Below are 20,846 nucleotides of genomic sequence, written 5' to 3' on the forward strand. Positions count from 1 at the left end.
TAACACTACTTAATGTGTAACCCAATGAGGCTTGAAGAAAAGACTTGACATCAACAGACTGCATATAGCTACCAGGTGTGAGACGTGTGTGTTAGTCTTTTTAGTCTTTGGGGTTTTGTTTTGTTTAGGGGTTTTTTGTTTGTTTGGGGTTTTTTTTCCTTGGTTTTGGGTTTTTGTTTTTGTTTTTTTTTTTTGTTTGTTTTTTGATGGTTGGTTGGTTTTTGGTTTGTTTTTTGGTGGTTTGTTGTTTGTTTTTTTTTTAATTGATCTGTTTGACATTAGAAATATCTACTTCTCTGTATTAATCATGTTAGGAGGACTTGGAAGATAAGCAAGCTATTTTCTACAAACAAATTGCTCTCTCTGATTCTCTAAGAGCCTCTTAACTACTACTAAATTTTTTTTCTGTACTTTTTCTTTACAGGGTAGGCTTTTACTAAGAAAAAAAGTACTGCTGCATTTTCACCTTTGCATATGTGTTCTCACACTCCAGTTTGCTAAAGCTGTATTTGCAATGCATCAACAGGAAGATTTGGCATCCTTCCCTGAAGTTCACTTCTCCCCTTTCTCAGACTAGCCAAAATTCTGCTGCAGAGATTGTTCTATTTTTCCTCATACCTAGATGCATACAAGGATCTAGGTCTTATCTGCTCCATTGCCCTTATTCTGTTTTAGGGTTGTTTACTGTTGGCCACTATTTCCAAGGTGGTGTTCAAAGCATGTTGGAGGTGATAAAATTCCAGCACCAAAGCACATTCCTCCCTAGACACAGCACTGGCTCTGGCCCGGCTCAGCGGGAGGGCCACGACCAAGACATTTGTTCCTCTATAGCACCTCAGGTCATGGCCAGGGCAGGGAAATGGGACTCACTCTAATTTCCAAGAAGGGTACTCCTTTCCAGTTGGGAAAACATGGATGCAGTATGGTTCAGTCTGGTCAGGCACTGAGGTGAGAATTTCTGCATGTGAATAATTCTCTTTTTTTGTACACATTTGTTATTACTATTGTTGCTGTCACTGTTCATTTTCTTATCCTACTGCTGTTTCCATTAAATTGTTCTTATCTCAAGCTGTGATTTTTGCCTTTTGTTCCTCCAATTCTCCTCTTCATCCACCCACGGGGGTGGCAGGAATGAGGGGAAGGTGAAGCAAGCAGCATGGTTTGGAAGGTCTCAGTGGACAACTAAACTGGGGAGTACCACTCCGAGCCATATATATATAAATGTATACATATACATGTTAAGCTTACCTTCTATCTTCGAGAATATTACATCTTCTTCATAAATAAATAAGCTTTGTGAATATAGTGTCAACAGCAATTCTGTGTGTTGTTAATATATAATACTACATTATGCCAGGCATATTTGAGTTCCACTAAACTATGGGCTCAGTACTTAGTAGCAGTCAGAATAAACTTACTCCATTTCTACAACATGCCCATCCTCCAAATGCTGTGTGAAATTCTGACCCCTCCCTTAAACTAGAGATATTAGAAAGGGTTCAGAAAGGGGCAGTGAAGAAGATCCAAGGGATGGGATAGCTACAAGCTGTATCAAGCAAATAAGAAGACCTCAACCTGAAAAAGACATAACTGAGGAGAAGAAAAAATAAGTAGCAATGGAAATAAAATTTTCACCATCTGTTCTAATAAGAGTGACAGCACCATGTAATTCACGTGTTAATCCTTGTTAGTTTCTACATGCGTATGGCCACTGCATGATAGGCTTATCAGGGTATGTGTATTTGGCACAACAATCCTAGTATCAGGTCACCCTGTCCTAGTTTCATATCAAACCTTTTCCTATCAACAGCAGTTTCGCTTCAATAAGCTAATAATACCCCTAAAACTTTTGGTATCAGTAGAAATATTTTCTGCACTTATAACTGTAGATGAAAACTAAAAAAACACAAAAGAGAGCTTAAGCATTTATGCCACACAAGGGTAAGTGACAAGGAGATCCACGTGTCAGCCCATGCTAACACAAGGGCCGGTGTTAACCTAAGACAGACTCTGGCACTTATATCTGTTCTCAGCAGTATCTGTACCTGGATTTATGTTCAAAATAAAGAAAAGAAGATGGTGCTTTACATAAAATGTAGCTAAGCGATGAGAGCTTGCAAGGGATGGTTTGGGTGCTAAAGAATTGCATTTCTGAGAAAAGCTCAGTTCAAGAAAACTGAGAAAGATAAAGACTAAAAATTAAAACACTGATAAAGTCTAAAATTAAAACACTGATAAAGACTAAAATTAAAACCCACCACTTACACGAGAAGGGCCATCAGCTAGACCAAAACTGCTCCACAAGTACTGTGGTGCCTATCTCTTACCTGTTATTACTCTTCCTTAAGCACTGACTTTTAACCCCTGCCAGAGACAGGATGCTAAGCTAGGTAGATTTGTGGTTTGATTCAGTACAGCTGTTCTCATGTTTCAGGGACATCATGATATCCTCTTTCAGAATAGTATTTCTGTTCAATCCAAGCACATGAAAAGTTTGCACTTTCAAATGCTGGTAAGCAAGATTATTCTCAAAAGCAGAAAACAAGAGTACAGCCCAACATCAATTTGGGTAAAATCCTGTCTGCCTTCTTTGGCTGACTTGAGAGAACAAATCAAAACTAAAATGAATAAAAGAAATATTATTAAACCTGTAGGAAAATTTGTCTTTTTAGTTCCCAAAGATTTTATAGACATATAATACTGAATTATTTTATTTTACATTTCAGACTCATCTTTCTACATACATGCCATCACACTTCCTCTGTTTTCATTCCTTCCCTTTACACTGCTCACACTGTTGGTCTGGGAGAGGGACCTACACATACTAACACTACACCAAGCTGTCAAGTTGGGAACAACTTCCTCAGCAGCATCTGTTGACAAAGCCAATGTGCTTTAAGCGCTTCAGGAGAGCTGCAGAAAAATTACATATCAGAAAGAAGGAAAGAATGGCTTATTAGTACTATAATTCATCTTCTTCCAGAGCATCAGGCTCATGTGCTAAATAAATCTTTGGCAGGAAGGACTGGTGAGACCATTCAAGGACTGTTAGAAGGGCTGACAAACAAGTCCTTGAAGAGCTGACCATTTACGAGATATTGAAATTATAATTGTTTTCAAACATATAAGAGAAGAGGAAACTACTTGGTTACTAAAACTCCACATACACACTGCTGTAATTTCCATCCCTCAGAAAGCCTAATGCCTAAACTAACTATCTAGCTATAACATCCTTACAGGCTGTTCAACTACAATATCAAGTGAATTTACATTTTGGACAATAATGACAATAAAAAACCCAACCAAATAAACATTAGAGTCCAGGAAATCACTAGCATAATAAACAGATACTCACTGAAACCCACTCAGTTGATTATGACATCTCATAACTAAGATAAAACATTTTTTTCCTTAAGCTAAGAATCTTCCAGTCAATTGGGGAAGGGTGGGGGGGAGAGGAGTGTTGACAATGTTGACAATAATTTTTAAATCCTTGAAGAAGCACCTTGTTAATTAGCCCCGTTACCCATGTAAACATAACATATAACAATTTCTGTTCTAGAGAGGTGGGCAAAATCAACTTCATGCATTACCAATAAAAAAGCAGAAGAAATCATGGTTTGGTACTACCAGATATCCTGTGTTAAGCTGCATTAGTAGTATGAAATACAGGAAATGTCTGTAGCCTAACTACAATCCAACAGAAAAAAAGTAAATTATAACTAGTTACTGGCAATTTCATTTCGCTTCATTGCATTCTATCAATTAGCTGTGCCTCATGCTTGCCCTTGTGATCACAGCAAGTCATGTTATCTCATGTTTCGATCTGTATGGCATCATTTGGGGGTGAATATACTCCTTACTTAAGAATGGCAATGACCTCTTTAATCCAAATATTGCTAACTTGGAAAATACCTTGTATGTAACTTAGGAAAGTGATATGTCAAACTGTCACAATGACTGTTCAGTCAAGTCAGTTTTATAACACATGGATGGAATGGATGGATAATAAAAACAATGCCAAAGGTGCATAATTACTTCAAAGGCTCTCCTTCATATGAGCTGTGAACAATAGGAAGAATCCATTAGGACAATTTCCACATATAAAGAATACAATAGGAACTGTAAGCTATTTTATTCTTCTCTTTGTGTTCTTCCTCCTATTTATAAAGAGCAATAGCTAAATAGAAATAAGCATACCTGTGAAACAACATTCACATGTTGCTGGAAAAGATAACTAGCTCTTGCTCAAAAAATTATCCCCTCATGTGCTACAAATGTCTTGATTATACTGAACTGCCTGCACTCGCTGAAAGTTGCATTCTGTTCCTCCAAGAATGCCATGATATCAGTTCACTACTACAAGATTTTTAGTGTTGGTACTTAAGGCACCAAAAAGGGACTGTTTAGGTCTGTCTCTTTAGGCAAGGGACTCCAAATCATGGTTAAGGAGATTTTAGGAGAGATACAGTTTTACACTATGACCTACTGGCATATTCTTTTGTTTTTCAGCAGCAATGAGATAGTAGCAAGGAGGAGAGTAGCAGCTGTAGCAGCAGCTTTTGAATTACCAGTTTACAGGTTGTCATACTAAGGTTAAGTATTGCCAATTTTATGTTAACACCATATGTCAAATTGTAAACTGTTTCCACATTGAACTCACAATATAAGCAACTAAGCTCCTGCAGCTGAAGTAGGAATCTCTATAGCTACCAAGAAGAATGCAAGCTCATTCAGGATGCAGGTTCCCACAGACAGATCAAAGTACATCGAGATGTAAACACCAATGAGGTCATTTGTTTGCAAACCATTATTACTGCAAATAAGGTTTAATCATCTAATTTCAGGAAGTGCCTTGAAAAAACTGCAGTCTGACAACAGTACAATAACCCGCTCCTACTGAGGTTGCCCTACACTTAAAATAAAGAACAGTCAAAAACAATGCAGTCCTCTCTTATCATGCAAACAACCCTCAATTCTGAGCAAAATTATGGAGACCTCTGGGATGACAGGATGACAGGCAGCATCCCTTCAAGGTAGGGCTTTGGTACAGGCCATCCAAACCTCCACATGCATGGCCATGTAATTATTTAGCATGTTAAAATACACTATGCTCAAAGAATTCACTATTTCATAATACCTACTTGTTCTCTCTCCATAACACTGCCCCTGAAAATCTGTCATTCATGCAAAGGAAACAGCTACCAGGAAGCATAACAGGCATAGTACATATATAATTACTATACCTATATATGTATTTGGTTTACAATGCTACATCATCACAATGTCTGTATTTTCCTCACATGAGACACTGAAGGACAGGTCACATACATGCTTTCAGATGGTGTTAAGAAAAGCAAGATTGCTGCACAGCATCAGTTTTAAGATAATGGTGATTACCCAACACGGAACTATCCACAACCTTCCAAATAAGATGATTCTAAAAAGACAAATCGCTATCAACTAAATATTAAAGAAACCCAAGAGTCTAGGTGACAGGACTGTCTGATTACTCATTTCAGTTAATGCTCATTTGCTTAGTCCAATATACTATCAAGCAATTTCCCACATAAGAAGTATATGAGGTTAGCATTCTTTCTCAACATCATCCAATTTCCACATGCTTTCAACAGAAGGCATATTCACCACTGTGTAAGAGCTTCACTGGCTTTCTAAACCTCAGTTAATAACTTAAGTATGAGTGGTAATGTGAATAGCAGTACAGTGCAGCTTCATAGAATTGTTGTCCTGAGAGCCAAGGGACTGAGCAAGCCTAGTGAAATAAACAGACTTCTTCTGTTAACTTACTACCCTCTGAATGAGGGGGGAAAGACTACAACTACTTTAAAAATTCCACATTGTTTAGACATTTCTCTACATCATATATGTGCAACTTATGTTTCCATTTTCATTAGCTGAAAAAAGATAAGACTATTTCTTAATCCTTTGTTTTCTCCTCAATGCATAGTCTTGATTTTTTTAAAAGATCTGCAATTCTATATTTTATTACATAAACTGTAAAATGTTGATGTGCACTCTATTGTCCATGGCAGCTTATGCAGATTGCATAAATTCACGTGTGTGCTCATTTGTACTACAAGCTTACATTCTCCAGCTATGCAGCTTTCAATTTATCTACATTATTTCCCAATCATTTGGACTACAGATACACTGTTGCCATTTTGCTAATGTTGCTAAGATACCAGGCTTATAAATTCTTCCAGTCCCACAGACTTAAACCACACCATATTTTTAAACGGGGGTCCTGATTTTAGCAGGGTTCATCTGCTAAAGCACAGAGCTAGACCCCAGGCCTCTGCATTCACATCATGCTCTGGAGGGCTGCAGAGCTGAGAAGCATGCAATGTTCCAGTTACTGGGATGGTCCTGCCCTTCCTCAGGAGGTGAGAAATGTTCCATATCGTCCATATGGAATCCATCTGTTCTTGGACTTAACAGAACAAAAATACAGCTAAAGGATAAGAGTACTTAAATAACAGGAATAATAATAACAATAATAATAATAATAATAATAATACAAAACCCCAAACTTGTGATGCTAAGCAAGAATTAAAAAATAGGCATGTGCAAGAAAGCCCTTGTTTTGTCTTGTCAATGAGATCTGCTGTATTAAAAACACAGAAGAAAACAAACCTGTCTCATCTGGACACCTAAGGAATGAGAAACACAGATGTTCACCTCCTGAATGGAAGTTTATGGGTAACATTTTTCTAAGTATGTTCTTACCACCCTAAAAAGAAAACTAATATCAGATTCTGATCTACTACTGAGGTATTTATTATGATTTGCTGTACAACAAAACATTTTCCATGTATGGAGACACATAAATCACCATTCCCTTAAATAAAATAATAGGGCTCATTACTATTGCTGATTCTTACAGGGAGTCCAGAATTGGGACAAGCAGGGAAGTCATTAGCAAAAAATTTAAGTTCTAGGAAAGAAAATACATTCGTATTTATGTACCAACCCACATTCTGTTACTTCAGTGTTAGAACAAGATGGGAGCTGCTGGCATGTGCAGCAATTAGCACTGATTTTGACAATGCAATCAAAACAACCACCTCATCTGTTTTGAGTCAATTTATGGATCTGATTTTACAATAAGTAAAGGGCAGAACACTGGCTCTGAAACGATTTATTTTACTGTAAACTCATTTCTCCTTCATGCTTCAAGTGATGGAAATTATTTATATAAGCAGTAACTGGAATAGCTTGAGACTTTCAGTACAGGTTGTAAATATTATGATAGACAAGCAAGGCACTCACTTTCTTAGAAGTGCCAGATACTTAGAACAAAGAATTATATACAGAAGCCAGCTGTTCACCTAATAATTTCCCAACTCTTAAGCACTGGACTTTAGCATGCTGGTGTTCTCCAAGTAATGTGCCAGAAGGAATATGTAGATTGAAGGTGTGCTGGCTTGTGATACCTGTATTGGTATTCAAGTTAAACCACTGCACATTCAAGATACCTAATGAGACAGAAGGAATACAGGTGAGAAGGATGCTTATAATGATATGGCACAACCATCTAGTACCGTGCCAACATCCAACTGCTAAGTGCAGCAAAGGAAAAACATATGGAGGAAAAGACACTGCGGGGAAAGAAAACAAGTAAATGCTAACGGGAGAAGAGGAAAAGGCAGTAAAATAGGAAAAAAATACAGGAAGCAGAGTTTCATTTTAAAGAAAGTGAGAGGAAGTGACCAGAGTCTAGTATCTTTGTCACTATATCTAGTGACCAAGTTTAGTATCTTTAACAGAAATTACTTTCTTTCCCTCCTTCAGTTCACCTCTCTGACTATTGCTAAATGAATGTTAATACTTCCACTACCTGAACTGTTTTCTTAAATTAAAAAACCAAGAGCTTCCCAGTACTTTCTTCTTTGTATTACTTCAGTGCTTTTATAGTGTTCACTGTAGAAAGTTTTCTTTACAAATTCTTATTTAGTCAAAAACTCAGCTCACATTGTGCTTTCTGTTGCTTCTAACAACACCCCTACTTTTGGCTTTTGCCTCTGTTTTGCAAAGGTGAACCTGAATGAAGCAAAACAGACTTATCTCTAGAAGTAATGATTAAAACAGCCTGTTAATTTTTGCATCAGAGAAATACTGGAGACACTGAGACTTCCAAAATCCCACTGCAAAGAAGAAAGACCAGGTAGCTGCAGAATAGCCATCCTTTTACTTCACAGCAAGTTTTACATTTGTAAAAAGCAGCATGTTAATATCTGCCTTGTATCAGAAGTCATCCCACACAATGTAATTGTTAGGCAAGCACACAGAAGAATGTTCAACCCCTTTCAGGTTGAAAGCCTCTCTCTGAAGGACAGATTAGCTTAACAGAAAAGGATCAGATTTGGTCATATAAAACCAAAACAAAATAAAAAAACCAACAAAAAAACCCCAGGACACATAAAAATACAACCCAGACAAACTTTTATGCTGAAATTAACTTACCAATGGATGCATCACCATCCAAGAGATTGTCATCTTCAGAGGTCTGAAAATCCATAATTACACCTGCTCCATCTAGAAGCTCCTCATCACTGCTTGCACTAGTTATGCTGTTGTAACTGTTTCGATAGTAGCCTCTATGAAACAGCTGCTCAGACTCCATTTAGCTGCTTTATAACCTGCATGTATACACAAAAAAAAAGTTATTTCCTATTTGAATATTCAAAAGCCACTAAGAAATTTGTATCAAAATAAAACAAGAGTATTTCATGCTTTGGGGAAAACATTTTATGGTGACAGTGCTACAAGTTACAAAAAGGAAGCAGCAATACAGAACAAATATAACCAAACTGAAGAACAGAGAGTAAAGCAGGATATCTTACCTGTTTTGACTAGGGAGAGCAAAGAAAGTAATGAGCACTTGGGCACAGCATATAGTGGAAAATCTAACTAAATACAGTGCAGGCAGGAAGTACATTGGTAAAGGAGAACAGTGAACAAACAGCTACATTAATATAGCAGAAAAAGCTAATGTAAGGCTGTGCAGCCTTCTGCAGTCTAGTACCACAGGCACTTTTCTGCTCTCCAACGTCAGACATCCTGCTTCTCTTTCAAGCTCTACTTAAAAGGTCAAGCATAGAAGCGAGTCAGCTGAGGGAACCACTTCCAGTGCAGAGACACAGGCCAGTAAAAACACAGATTTACAAGACATTTGCTGACAGCTGATCCAAGCAATCAGTAAATCTCCAGAATGTGCTCCCTTATCCCATAAAACCACTTTTCTGTATCTCAAAGGAAAAACAAAAAAGGCACCTAAGGCTTGTTATTTCCCCAGAAGGGGGGTAGAGTGAAAACTTTAAAGTACTCTTCCAGATTACAAATTTGCTTTAAATAGTTCAAAATCAAAAACAATGAAAAAACCCCAACAACAAAGAACCCAGCAAAGACAATCAACACAAAAAACCACAAACCAATAAAAAGCCAGAATGACTGATCTTAACAAAAGAGGTCTTTTTCAAACTAAGAATCCTGATTAATTAAAAAATCACTGTAAAATTCAATTTTTCTGTTCAGTACTAACAACTAAGCTAAAAGGCAGTCACCTGTCCTCTAACTCTCATACATCTTCCAACAAACCCTACTAGAGTACAGCACTTAGTGAGAATGCTATGCCCCCATGAAGCAAAAGGAGATGTAATTAAATTATCAACACAAGCTTTACACATAAGAATATGTTCTACAGTAGAGAGAACACAGTGACAGGAAACAAAGAGTAATTTGCTGAAAAGTTCTGAAAATAATACAGAATTTGAAATGGTTTAACTGTTAAGAACTTTCAAAAATAACTATTTGTTATAAAATAGTCAGAAATTATATATACATATATACTATATATATATAAAATCTTATATCCTTATAGTATATTTAAGTATACTTAATTTAAGTATTTTATGGATATTTCAAGATCAGACAAATAATAAGACAGAGACACTTCTCACACTCATTCTTAAATGAAAATTTTAACATGTATCCATATATGTATGGGAGTCTATGCCAGAACCCCTGCCCAAAAAATGAAAGCAGAATTAAGCTTTTATCACTAAATTCTAAACTTCCCATATTAAATTAAAATCCTGCATCTTTTTTAGTTATTAAATAAACCTGCCCTTCAGAAAGAAATTTTAAACTCAGAAATTACAAGAATTTTACCATAGTTCTAAAACAAAGGCCATGTTTCAGCCACTTTCTCTTAGTCTCACCAGCATGAAAATTACATTTCCATTTTTACCACAGACTCAACATATCTAGCTATCATTAATTTATTCTGTCTGCAACATGAAAATATTTAAGCAGGAGGAGAGCATCACTCATCTTCCAAACTCTGGGATTGGAAGATGGGTAAATGAGTTGTGAGGAATTTCTCACTGTATTTTTTAGACCACTAGCAAATTATTTCTTAGCAAAAAGGCACCAAAAAAATCTTAACACTTCAAGTTAAGCTTCAATCACAAAAATTCTTAAGAATACTCAAACTATTCAAACTTAAAATTTAGAGAATATTTATTCTAACCTTTACAGAAATACATAGGCAGATCATTCTTTGTAGCACTCAAAAAACCCACCAAAACTCTTTTTTTTTTTTACTGTGATGCACTGAGACAGCTTGTCCAGAGAAACTGTAGATGCCCCTTTCTAGGAAGTGTTTAAGACCAGGTTGGATGGGGCTCTGAGCAACCTGTCTAGTAGAAGGTGTCCCTGCCCATGGCAGGAGGGTTGCAACTGGATGATCTTTAAGGTCCCTTTCAACCCAAACCTTTCTGTGATGCTCAGGAAAGGATCTTGGTCAATTTTTATGTCATCTTTGGAAAAACAAAGTAAGGAAGAAGCACCACCAGTCCACCAGTTAAGTGAAGCTATTTGAGTTTAAATAACAAAAAAAAAAAAAAAGTTTATGTAGTAGATTCCCAGTGCTTGAAATAGAAGACAAAAAGTCAGTTTCCAAAAATATCCATAGGTAAAGCTTAGACTAGTTTCATTCACAGCTGCTTCCAAAATAAAACCAACATGCATGGAGGAAAGAGACCTACTCAAATATGAAGAGAACATGGACAACCACAAGAAAAGATAAAGATAATACTTGTAAAGCACAGTCTTAGCTTTAAAACTGCCAAAAATCCTCTCAATATTCATATTTATGTTCTACTGAATCTTAATAATCTTAGCTAAAAACACTTAATATAACAGCCCAAATAGTTTCTTCATTTTTATGACAAATAACAGTATAGAATATCAGCCCTATAGACCTGATCTCACAAAAGCAGAACCTCTAATAAATACCCATTTTGATACTACTTTTATCTCCTTAGCTTAAAAAAAAAAAAAAAAAAGAAAAGAAAGAAAGAAAAAAAAAAAAAGGAAGCCAACAAAAAACCAACTAAAACCTGAGAGCCTAATTACTGGATGATACCAAACTCATGCTTCTGGTCATATGATGACAAACATTAAGGGCATTGACTTCAGTTTGTATAAAGTATTCAGAACCACTGCATCTCCACTCCCTAAAATGTCATAACCAGAAAGATTACGGCTACCCATATTGTGACAGCTGACGAATTATACCCACTGGCACAAAGATATCAGCCTACCTGATGGAAGGCATTGCTTCTTTCACACCCTGTCACTAATGGGACTACTTTTTAATGGCATTTCACATTTACCAAGTTACTAATGTGAATACTTTAATAGCATTCAACCAAACTGGCTGGATTAGCTGAAAATTCCAATTTAAACTTACTAAACTAACCCCATTTATTGATACATTAGAAAAACCTCTGCTATCAGAGTTGAAGAGTAGTCTCCCACACAGGTACAGTAACAAACAGCTCTATGAGTGGTAAAGTCTTGGAGGCGTTTTCAGTCAACAGTCTAAGAAGGAGGAGAGAAAGAAAAAGAAAAGCTAACAACATAATCCCTTGGCATGAACCTGAACTAAGTATGGGAGCAAGTATGACTCAAAAGCTTTAGCTTCACAGGCAGATACTGATCCTTAGCCAAACCACAGTAACAACTGTGTCCATGGCTGCTGTGTTGGAGCAAGCCTAAAATACATGTAAGATACAGTACTAATTTCTAAACTAATGGGTCAGTACCTATAGCTGCAAATATTCAGTCCAGGAAAGGAAAGTTGACGAGCTCCTTCGACAAAAAAAAAAAAATAAAAATCTCTGGTGTCCCTTCTGTGATCGTATTCAGACGAGAAATAACATTGCAACTTGTTAAGACAACTGAAAGGTAAAACTCATACTCCTCTTTTGAAGGGCAGGAACTATGACTGCAGTTTCCATTGCAGACAATGTAACTTCTGTTTGTTGAGTCTTAGGTCATGTTCTGTTTGATGAAAAGACACTATAACATTGTCTCTTTACAGTTTTTAAAGGCTTTTGCTCCTTTTTAATGTGGACTTGTGTTGAAGTCATCTGAGACTTCAGAGTCTCAGATGGAGAATAGCTTTTACACATCACCAGAAATCTTGTTAATCATACCACTTTTCTTCAAAGTATCAGAAAAATGCACTGAGCAGTCCCTAACTATGTGCACAGATTCCTAAGCTCAGGGTCACACCTGAGTTGAGGATCTTTCAGACAATTTTGTTCAAGTTCAATATAATTCAGGATTTTCAATTTGGAATGTGAAAAAGCACTACTATCCTCAGTTTAACTCCAAGCACCTTCTCAATAACAGTAGCAACCACAGATTTTTAAGGTCTGTATTAAAATTTCTTTAGAGACACAATAAATCCCGTGAGATCTAGGAAAAAATCCTATAGAGCTCTCCAAAACACAACACAGGCACAGGACCACTACTTGTGAAATCTTATGGGGACCCCTGGTGGTTCCTGGTCCTTATTCTCCCTACTAACAAATGTACAGCTTCAGAGGAGGGAAGAAAACACCAGCTAAAGAGGAACACATTCATTATACTCTGTTACAAGTGACAACTCTTTGGTCACCAGAAACAAAAAAGGCTGGGCAGTCCTCCTGGTATGTGCAACTGTTGAATCCCAGAAGATAAGTGGCTAATGTGTACGTCTCAAACAGTGATAACTGGATGGCTGCGGAGCCAACCAGGGATTGTTGGTAATAACAGACAATTGTTGGTAAAAACATGAGAAAGAACAAGATTGGCTGGAGAAGGGGCCATGCAGAGGTAGGGCAGCACTACCCTGGGACAAACATCCTTGGTCTTGGTCTAGTTCCAAGAGAGAAGCACAACGCAGTACAGCGCAAGCACAGGAATGAGGCCAAGGTGTGGGCACGGACTATAGAGAGGGATCAAGACTATCCAAGACCCCTGAAGGGGTCTCCAGCCCATTTCCAGAAAGTTCTGAAAGAATGGACTGCACACGATGGGTAATTTGCACAGAAAACAACACACCTGCCTTCCTGGTGAGGAAACCTATCTATTAAAAAGCATCCCCAGCAAGCCCAGGAGTGCCCCCAGGACCCTGGACATCTCATCAGCTGTACTGATGCTGGAACCAGGACTAGTTATCTCTTTTCCTCTCTTCTCTTTCACCCTATCCCTTTATCCAAAACCCACTGCCATGCACTTATGCAGACTGACATAGCAACCTTCATGCCAAGTGTGTAATGCACTAACAAAACTTTCTGATTGTTTGCAGACCCTCTGACTTTTGTTGTTCCTTTTGACTACGAGCATTTATGAATCTTGAGTGCTTCCTTCCCATTAGGAGAGAGACAGCACAGTAGCAGAGTGATAAACTGACAGATGCAGTGAGTACAGCTATTTAAACTTCAAGGCCAGGAGGGCTGACAACAGACTTGCTCTGCTTCTTGCTCTGGATCCTCCCAAGCAACAGTGTTAAGGCAGCGAGGTGAGGAAGGACTGATCTGTGATCAACACCTGGATCTTGCTCATGGCTGACATCCTTTGCTTGACTACAGAGAAGGCACGTCATTTTTTTAAAAACAGCTCTCCCAACCATTACTGGTAATTTTCAAAGGATGAAATAAACACATAAATCTTTTCAGAGAGACCTCTGAACGTCTGATGTTAATAAACAAGACTGTTGATAGCCTGTTCCAGCTTTTTAATAAAAACAGACATTCTAACTAAAGGAGATTTAAAAGAAATTAAAAGGTAGTGAAGATGCACAAATGTCACCAAAGCAAAGTATTACCCAAATCAAGTGTGTTAGCAGTTCAGAATGTACAGCAAGTTGCCCTCACTTGAATATTCTTCTCTCCAGCTGTAAAACCTAGCTGAAACATTGGCAAGGGCATTCCAAAAATTATGTGTATTTCATCAGGATCTACAAATTGTAGGCAAGTTTCTGGCAGGAGAGTCCAGAGAGAAATTTACAGTTCAATAGTAGTATCAAGTTAAAAACAAGACTCATGGTGGGTATTTTGAGGAAAAAAAGAAATTGGGTTCATGTGAGATTTTTAATATTACCAAAAAAAAAAAATCACCTATAGTTTACTAAAAGGCTTTCAGCTAACAGACTGCAAAGAAGGTGAGTTATCTTAAATGTGTTATATAACCACAGAGATGAGGTCAGTTCACTGAGTTCATAGACCAAATTTATTAAAAATAATCCATTCTCTACCTATCCAAAGAAAATAAACATTCTTTAAAATTGCTTAGGAATAAAAGCTGAGATTTTTTTCTAACTGTCGTAAGGACCTAAAGTACATAGTGCACAGATTGTTAGGTCTTCTCATGTGTCTTAGAAGCTTCCCTGCACAAATTAAAAGAATAGTCATGTCTCAGCATAAAACAGATTAAAACTGCTAGATTTGTAAGACTGATAGTAACTTAAAGTTGTCTGCAAGACTAGAAGCAAAAAAAAGTCAAACACTTAAAGGAATCTTCAGTTTTCTTTCCTAGATATACTCTGGAAATCTGTAGATTCAGTTTTCAAAATCAGAAAATGAATGTGTTTGGAAGCATATGGAGAACAGATTTTTTTCACATCATATACATGAGACAAATTAAAAGCTGAAAACTCAGGGGAAAAAGCTGCAGTAGATCAGAAACTGCAGATAACACATCAAAATCCAAGAAATCTGGCAGAGAACACTAATTTGAAGATAAAAGTGGAAGGAACTCAAACACAAACTTATCTTTCAGGAAAACAAGTACTTGAATTTAAACTGGCAGAATGTCAAAATATTAAATCACCCCAGTAGCTCTATCTGGAATTTAAACAAAATACTGAAGTGAAACGCCATTTTTACTATTTCAATTAGGAAACATTTCTTCGTTGTACTTATTGCAGTATGAACATGCAAAATACACACTTGAGTACTTCATCTCCTCTGAAAGTTTTAGAGAAATTTATCAAAATATATCAAAAGCAAGGAGAAAAAATAAAAGCGAAGGTTATTTTTATCAAAGGGTCTGTGCTTCAGGACTGAAGTTAATTCACTTTTTCATTTACTACTCCTCCATAGCCCCACAAAGTAAGCACAGCCTAATCCTATAACTAGAAAGCCTAAGGAAAATGCTTAACAAACAAAACAGCTGAATACCTAGAAAGTTCAAGGGGAAAATACCCGACTACACTCTCTGCAAGTTATTAAAAGTAACTGCTGGTATCCACTATGAAGTTACAATTCTTTTCCTTACATTCATTTCCAGGAATATACACTCAAGACTACCCACTACAAAACACAAGCTAATAAAGGTACTCCAGATGTAAACAGATTCATAACCATTTTAACAGCTTTGTCTAGAATTCTATTGTGCACGAAGCCTCTGAATTACTTCATCAACTTTCTTCTCCAGTAATAAAAAATATCAGCTCATTAAGTATAATTACTGTCTCAACGATTTACATTTTTCAGTTACTATGTTTCTAAAGCAGAGCACATTTCCCAGCAGAAAAAAAAAAAATCTGTTTACAGCCCTCTTATCATAGTCAATTTAAATGAGTATTGTTCTGTCTAGACTTTATAGTCTCAGCTGACTTATTATACAGGCTTCCAAAATTCAAAAAAAAAAGCTTCACGTTAACTCTAAAAATTTATAATTGTCAACTTTCTACTCTTCTGGGCATCTTCAGTTTTCAAAGCTTGGCATATAGACAAAGTACTGTACTGCACAAAGTACTGTATTGCAGAGCCTCCTCGTCCACAAGCACAGTAAAAAGCTGATCTGACTCCTGAACAGCTTTAGCAAGTCAGACAACACAGAACCTGCACTTTAAGGTTATGACACAAGGGAACAACTGCAACAAGGAGGGCAAAATTAGAAACTTGCTCACAGGCATTAAACTGAAATCTTAGTTTTGGGAAAATAAGCTGGGAAGTACAAAAGCAGTTCTATGCACATGGTCACTGTCACTGCTGACAACCTTTGGCGTTTATTGGGTTACTGCTGCTGTCAAGGTGCCAAGGCAAGAAATTTAGGAACGTGCAAAATAGTCTGAGAATTAGGAAATTAACTCAAATTGGCACTATCACTTCTGGCACACATATCTTCAGCAGTAGAGCTTCTATTCTACTTTTTTTTTAATTTATGGCCAAGTTAAAAATATCCCTAATGCCAAATTATTGTAAGACTTGACCCTGAAACCTTGATCTGTACAGTTACACCTATTCACATGCATATGAAGTCAGGTTTTTCCTGCTCTTATTTAGCTATCTCAATGTTCCTAGAATGCCTTTTGGCAATGGTTGTGAACTTGGAACAGTTGTCCCAGCTTTAGTGTTTACATCCAAGGAATGTAACTCTGCTGTTCAAGGTAAGACACACACACACACACAGAGACCCCAAAGCAAAGTGTCGGGGAGGGGGAAGCCAAAGTGTATATGCAGTGAACAGGAGAAGATACATTACACAGACAGACCCATCAGTTCATAGATTAACCAACAGTGGGTTTTCACTTGCAGGTTACTCAAACATCAATTTGCTGCAAGTGTTTGTGTGCAAGAGACCACAACAGGAAGTATAAACATGGTGATGAGAAAAACGATGACAAATTCATAAAATAAAGTGGTTCAGAGCAATGCAGTCACAAAGAGCAAAGGCCAACAGCTTCAAGTGTCTTTCCTGGTCAAGAATTTTCAGAGGTTTGTTCTTATTACAAGGGGAGAAGGGGAAATTTTACCCAGGATTACTTTAACTTGCAAGTGTGCACCACAGAGAGAGGAGTGGAATAGTAAACTACTCAAAGAGGACACTGTAAAAATTTGGGCAAAGAAAACCTTGAAATACAACAAGTAAAATGTGCTTCTAGAAACATTGCAATACACATTCTGTATATCATCTACCATTATCAGGCTAAGAACTTTTAGGAATGACATACCACATACGAACACTAAACAGAAGCAAACAAGAAACAAGCTCCATTTTTCTGAACATCATGTAAATTCTGTTTTCACATGTGTTGCAGAGACATTGTGTTTCAAGCTATGAGTTTCAAGCTACCTGTAGTTTTCCCAGAGCAGATTTCCTTCCCACTCTGACAACTTTGCAGCAAGTTTACATCTGCTTGCCAGCCAAAGAGACAAGACATCAAATTTACAGTAGTTAGTGAAAGACTTATTTTAGCAAAAGTGATAGTGACAGCTGGTGAGTTCTCTTTTATTATTCTTCACAGAGGTATGTTTCCTATAATGCACAAATATTTTAAAAAATTTTATATTACAGCATATTGACATTTCCTTAAATAGAGAAACAGTTTTGATGACTATCTGCTTTCAAATCTGTCATACTAACACATCCTTCATTCAAATAGCTGTGTCTGCAAAGAAGTATCTCTGTTGCTAAGGGAAACTCTTCACAGGTCCACCAAAAAGAAAAGCATCTAAAGGCAAAAAGCACCAATTCACCTGGCAGTTTCTTCCACAAACTTTGCACCAGAAACTTCAGAGGTTTCACAACCTCAAAAATGAGGTGCAAGTCTTCACACCCAAATGAGTACCATTTACCAGTATGTTGCCAAAAATATTTAAGCATCTACTCTTAACATAGGTTAGACCCAGAAACATTTTAAATTTGGTTTTAAGGCCCTATTTTACCTAGTTTAATACTTTAAAGTGTGACACAGCAAATTTACTACACTACAGTGAACACAGTACACTATCAGCATATCAGCACACAATTTTCCACCATCACATTCATAGCCATTTATTTTAAGTGAGAATTGATACACACTTGTTCTACAGCCATTTCCACGGTATTGGCTAGGTCAGGGAAGAATTTTGGTCAAGTAGGGAATATGAAAGAATGCACTCAATATTCAGTTTTAACCTCACTGACCTGCACGCCCATATAATTATGAGGCTCCAACAAGAGCCCATTACCTCTCTTCCTTGTCTAAGAGCGGCCCTACTAGCCAAACCCGTGAGCCAACATAAAGCGAGCAGCTCATGCAGAATAATCCTTCCAGCGCTGGGTGGGGAGGAGACCCTGAACACTGCCAGGCGCAGAGCCCCCCGCTTTCCCTATGCGCACAAGCGCTGCCCGGAAGAACACCGGGATGGGGTGACAGGGAGCAAACAGGCTGTGCTTACGCTGTGTAAACACACGGGGCATTCCCTCTCTCATCCCGGCCTTTCGGGGGAGGCACACGGACGAGGTGAGGATACGCGAGGAGCCACCGCGTCCGTCCCTTCCCGCCCCCGGCCGGAGCCGCCCGGCTGTGGGGGCGCAGCAGCCGCGGGGCGGGCGGGGGCTGCCCGCTCCCCTCCTCCCGCCGCCTCGGCCCCGCTCGCTCCTCTGCCGTGTCCCCGGCCGTGGGGGAACCCGAGCCCGCCCCCGCCCCGCCGCTGCCCGTACCTGCGCGGGCGGCGCCGCCCGCTGATCCCCGGGGAGGCGCTGGCTCATCCTCCCTGCGAGCGCCAGCGGGACACGGGCGCAGCCCCCGGACCCGCGGCCGCTCCGCCGCCCGGCACCGCCCCCTCGGCCCGGGGAGGGCGGGGATTCCCACCGCGCAGAATCGGCGCCCGTCGGGCCCCCGGGGTCAGCATCCCCGTCACTGCTGATTCTGCTTCCCGCGGTCCGCCCGGCGCGGGTCCGTCCCCAGCTCCCGCCCTCCCGCGGAGGGGCGCGGCTTCCCCGAGGCCCGGGAGGGGCCCGTGCCGGGCTCCCTCGCTGCGAGGGCGGGTTGAGGGCCCAGGGGGAGGCAGGACAGTCCCGCGCTTCAGAACGGGGCGGAGGCGGCTTCCCAGGTAAAGGAGGCAGAGAGAAGCCGGGTACATCGCGGCATCGTTCGGCTTCGGGCTAAACTGCGCCGCCTCTAAATTCCAGGCGCTGCGGAGGCCCCGAGAGCTTAAGGGTTTTACCTGCAGAGAAAACGGAGGTGTCGGGCTGAGCACGGAGCTCCTGGGTACTGCCAGCCGAGGTGCTGAGGCCAGTGTGGGGTCCACTTAACACGCAGCGAATGCAACTTCCACCAAGACGCGTAAAGTCAAGGGGTGGATATTTTTTTTTTCCCTAAGAAAAATGCCCGCTGGTCCGCTTATGTGCAAGGCTAACAAGCCCGCAGGGCGCCGTGCCCTGTGGCACTCGGACTGAGAAGGCACGTAGTGAATCACGAGGCTTTACGCCCTCCGGTGCCACTAAGGCGCGCTTTTGAGTCGGGAACGGAGGAGCCACAGGTGCAGCCCGACCCTCCGCGGTAAGCGCTGCGCTCAGCCCCGCCGCGGCACGCTTCGCCCTAGGCGCCCCGCCCAGGGGCTGTCCTGGGGCAGACACGTACCGCCGGAGCCGGGCTGGCCGGTGTTGCGGCTCTTTGGCGGAACACTTGTAGCTGTTTCGGGGCAGTTCCCCCCAAAAACGCTGACACGCGCGCGCGCCCCGCCCGTCACGTGACCGCGGCCGCGCGTTACCAGGGTGAAGCGCCGCTAACGCGGGCAGGGCCGCGGCCCCGCCCCGGTGCGGACTCGCCCAATGGGAGCCGAGCTGCGGGGCGGGGCCGCCAATAGGGGCGGATGAGGGCGGGGCCTTGCCCGGCGCGAGGCCAGGTTGGGCAGTGGCGGCCGCGGCGGGCAGGTATGGCGGGGTGGGGCCCGGCGGGCGCGGGGAAAGCTGAGGCGGGGTGGGGCCGCGCCGCCCTCCTGGGAGCCGGGCAGGTAGCGGGTGGTCTCTTCCAGCCACCCTGGGGCTGGTTGTTCCCCGCCGCGCCTCTCGCCCCGGTGCTGGGCTTGCTCTGGCTGTGCGGGGGCGGCGGCCTGGCGGGGGCCGCTTGCGAAGCGCGGCCCAGCTCGGCCCCTGCCCCGCCCCGCCCTGCCCCTCCCCGTACGCGCGGCCCAGGCCCGGCCGTGCGCTCCGGTCGGTCGGGCTGCCTCGGGGTGTGACTTGTGCCGCTCTCCTGCGTGTCCGATGAACTGACTTACTGCCCTGGGCTTGAAAAGTCAACGCCCTGTCAGCGCTGATGTCCTTCCTCTGGACGCCTGTTTTTCCCTTGCCACATGTGAAAATAAACTATCTAACTCATGGAAGATGATATACCCGCTTTGAGTGAACTGTAACTTCTCGCCCAAAGGCTGGGTACTGCCCATTTATATTTGCACGGAGCAGCATGCAGAAGCAGCCGTAAGCTATGCCTACTGCAGCTGTTTTAACTGTTGAACAACTCTGCTTGTTTCGTAAAGTAGGGTAGGAAGAGAACTTCAGTAGAGTTATGCAAAGTTCAAATTGTGTCTCGCCTGCTGTGCTTTTACTGTTGCCTGCAAGAGAATATTGAAGTTAGTACCAAGACCTTCTTATGTTTAGAAGTGTAACTTCATATTAAATTATCTTTATGTACTGTAAGAAAATAAAAAAAGAGTTTTACTGAAACACTGCAGGCCTGAAATTTTAACTTTTTACTTTCCTGGTAGTTATGCTTAGTC

The 20,846-nt window shown here is 40.6% G+C and overlaps 2 protein-coding genes across 20 annotated transcripts in view; one reads left to right on the forward strand and one right to left on the reverse strand.

The window, feature by feature from the left end:
* CLCN3 (chloride voltage-gated channel 3) overlaps positions 1-19,412 on the reverse strand; it is a 61,223-nt gene extending 41,811 nt beyond the window's left edge. Inside the window, exons 1-3 of one of the 4 annotated variants that reach the window (XM_038134536.1) lie at positions 18,790-18,920; positions 17,437-17,496; positions 8,485-8,660 (exon numbers count right to left, since the gene is read on the reverse strand). In XM_038134536.1, coding sequence (XP_037990464.1) covers positions 8,485-8,644 — 160 coding nt within the window. In that variant the 5' untranslated portion in view covers positions 8,645-8,660; positions 17,437-17,496; positions 18,790-18,920. Of the gene's footprint in view, positions 1-8,484; positions 8,661-17,436; positions 17,497-18,789; positions 18,937-19,295 lie in introns of those variants that run through there. The other 3 variants (XM_038134537.1, XM_038134534.1, XM_038134539.1) reach the window with 3 other exon arrangements.
* The window catches only part of NEK1 (NIMA related kinase 1), a 45,831-nt gene continuing 42,500 nt past the window's right edge, over positions 17,516-20,846 (forward strand). For 3 of the 16 annotated variants that reach the window (XR_005256670.1, XR_005256671.1, XM_038134528.1), the window contains exon 1: positions 18,995-19,181. The gene's annotated coding sequence lies outside the window, so the exon portion shown is untranslated. Of the gene's footprint in view, positions 18,590-18,992; positions 19,182-19,501; positions 19,631-19,926; positions 20,005-20,049; positions 20,548-20,846 lie in introns of those variants that run through there. The other 13 variants (XR_005256668.1, XR_005256669.1, XR_005256666.1 and 10 more) reach the window with 10 other exon arrangements.

This window comes from Motacilla alba, chromosome 4, assembly GCF_015832195.1.
Source record: "Motacilla alba alba isolate MOTALB_02 chromosome 4, Motacilla_alba_V1.0_pri, whole genome shotgun sequence".
Classification (NCBI taxonomy): domain Eukaryota; kingdom Metazoa; phylum Chordata; class Aves; order Passeriformes; family Motacillidae; genus Motacilla; species Motacilla alba.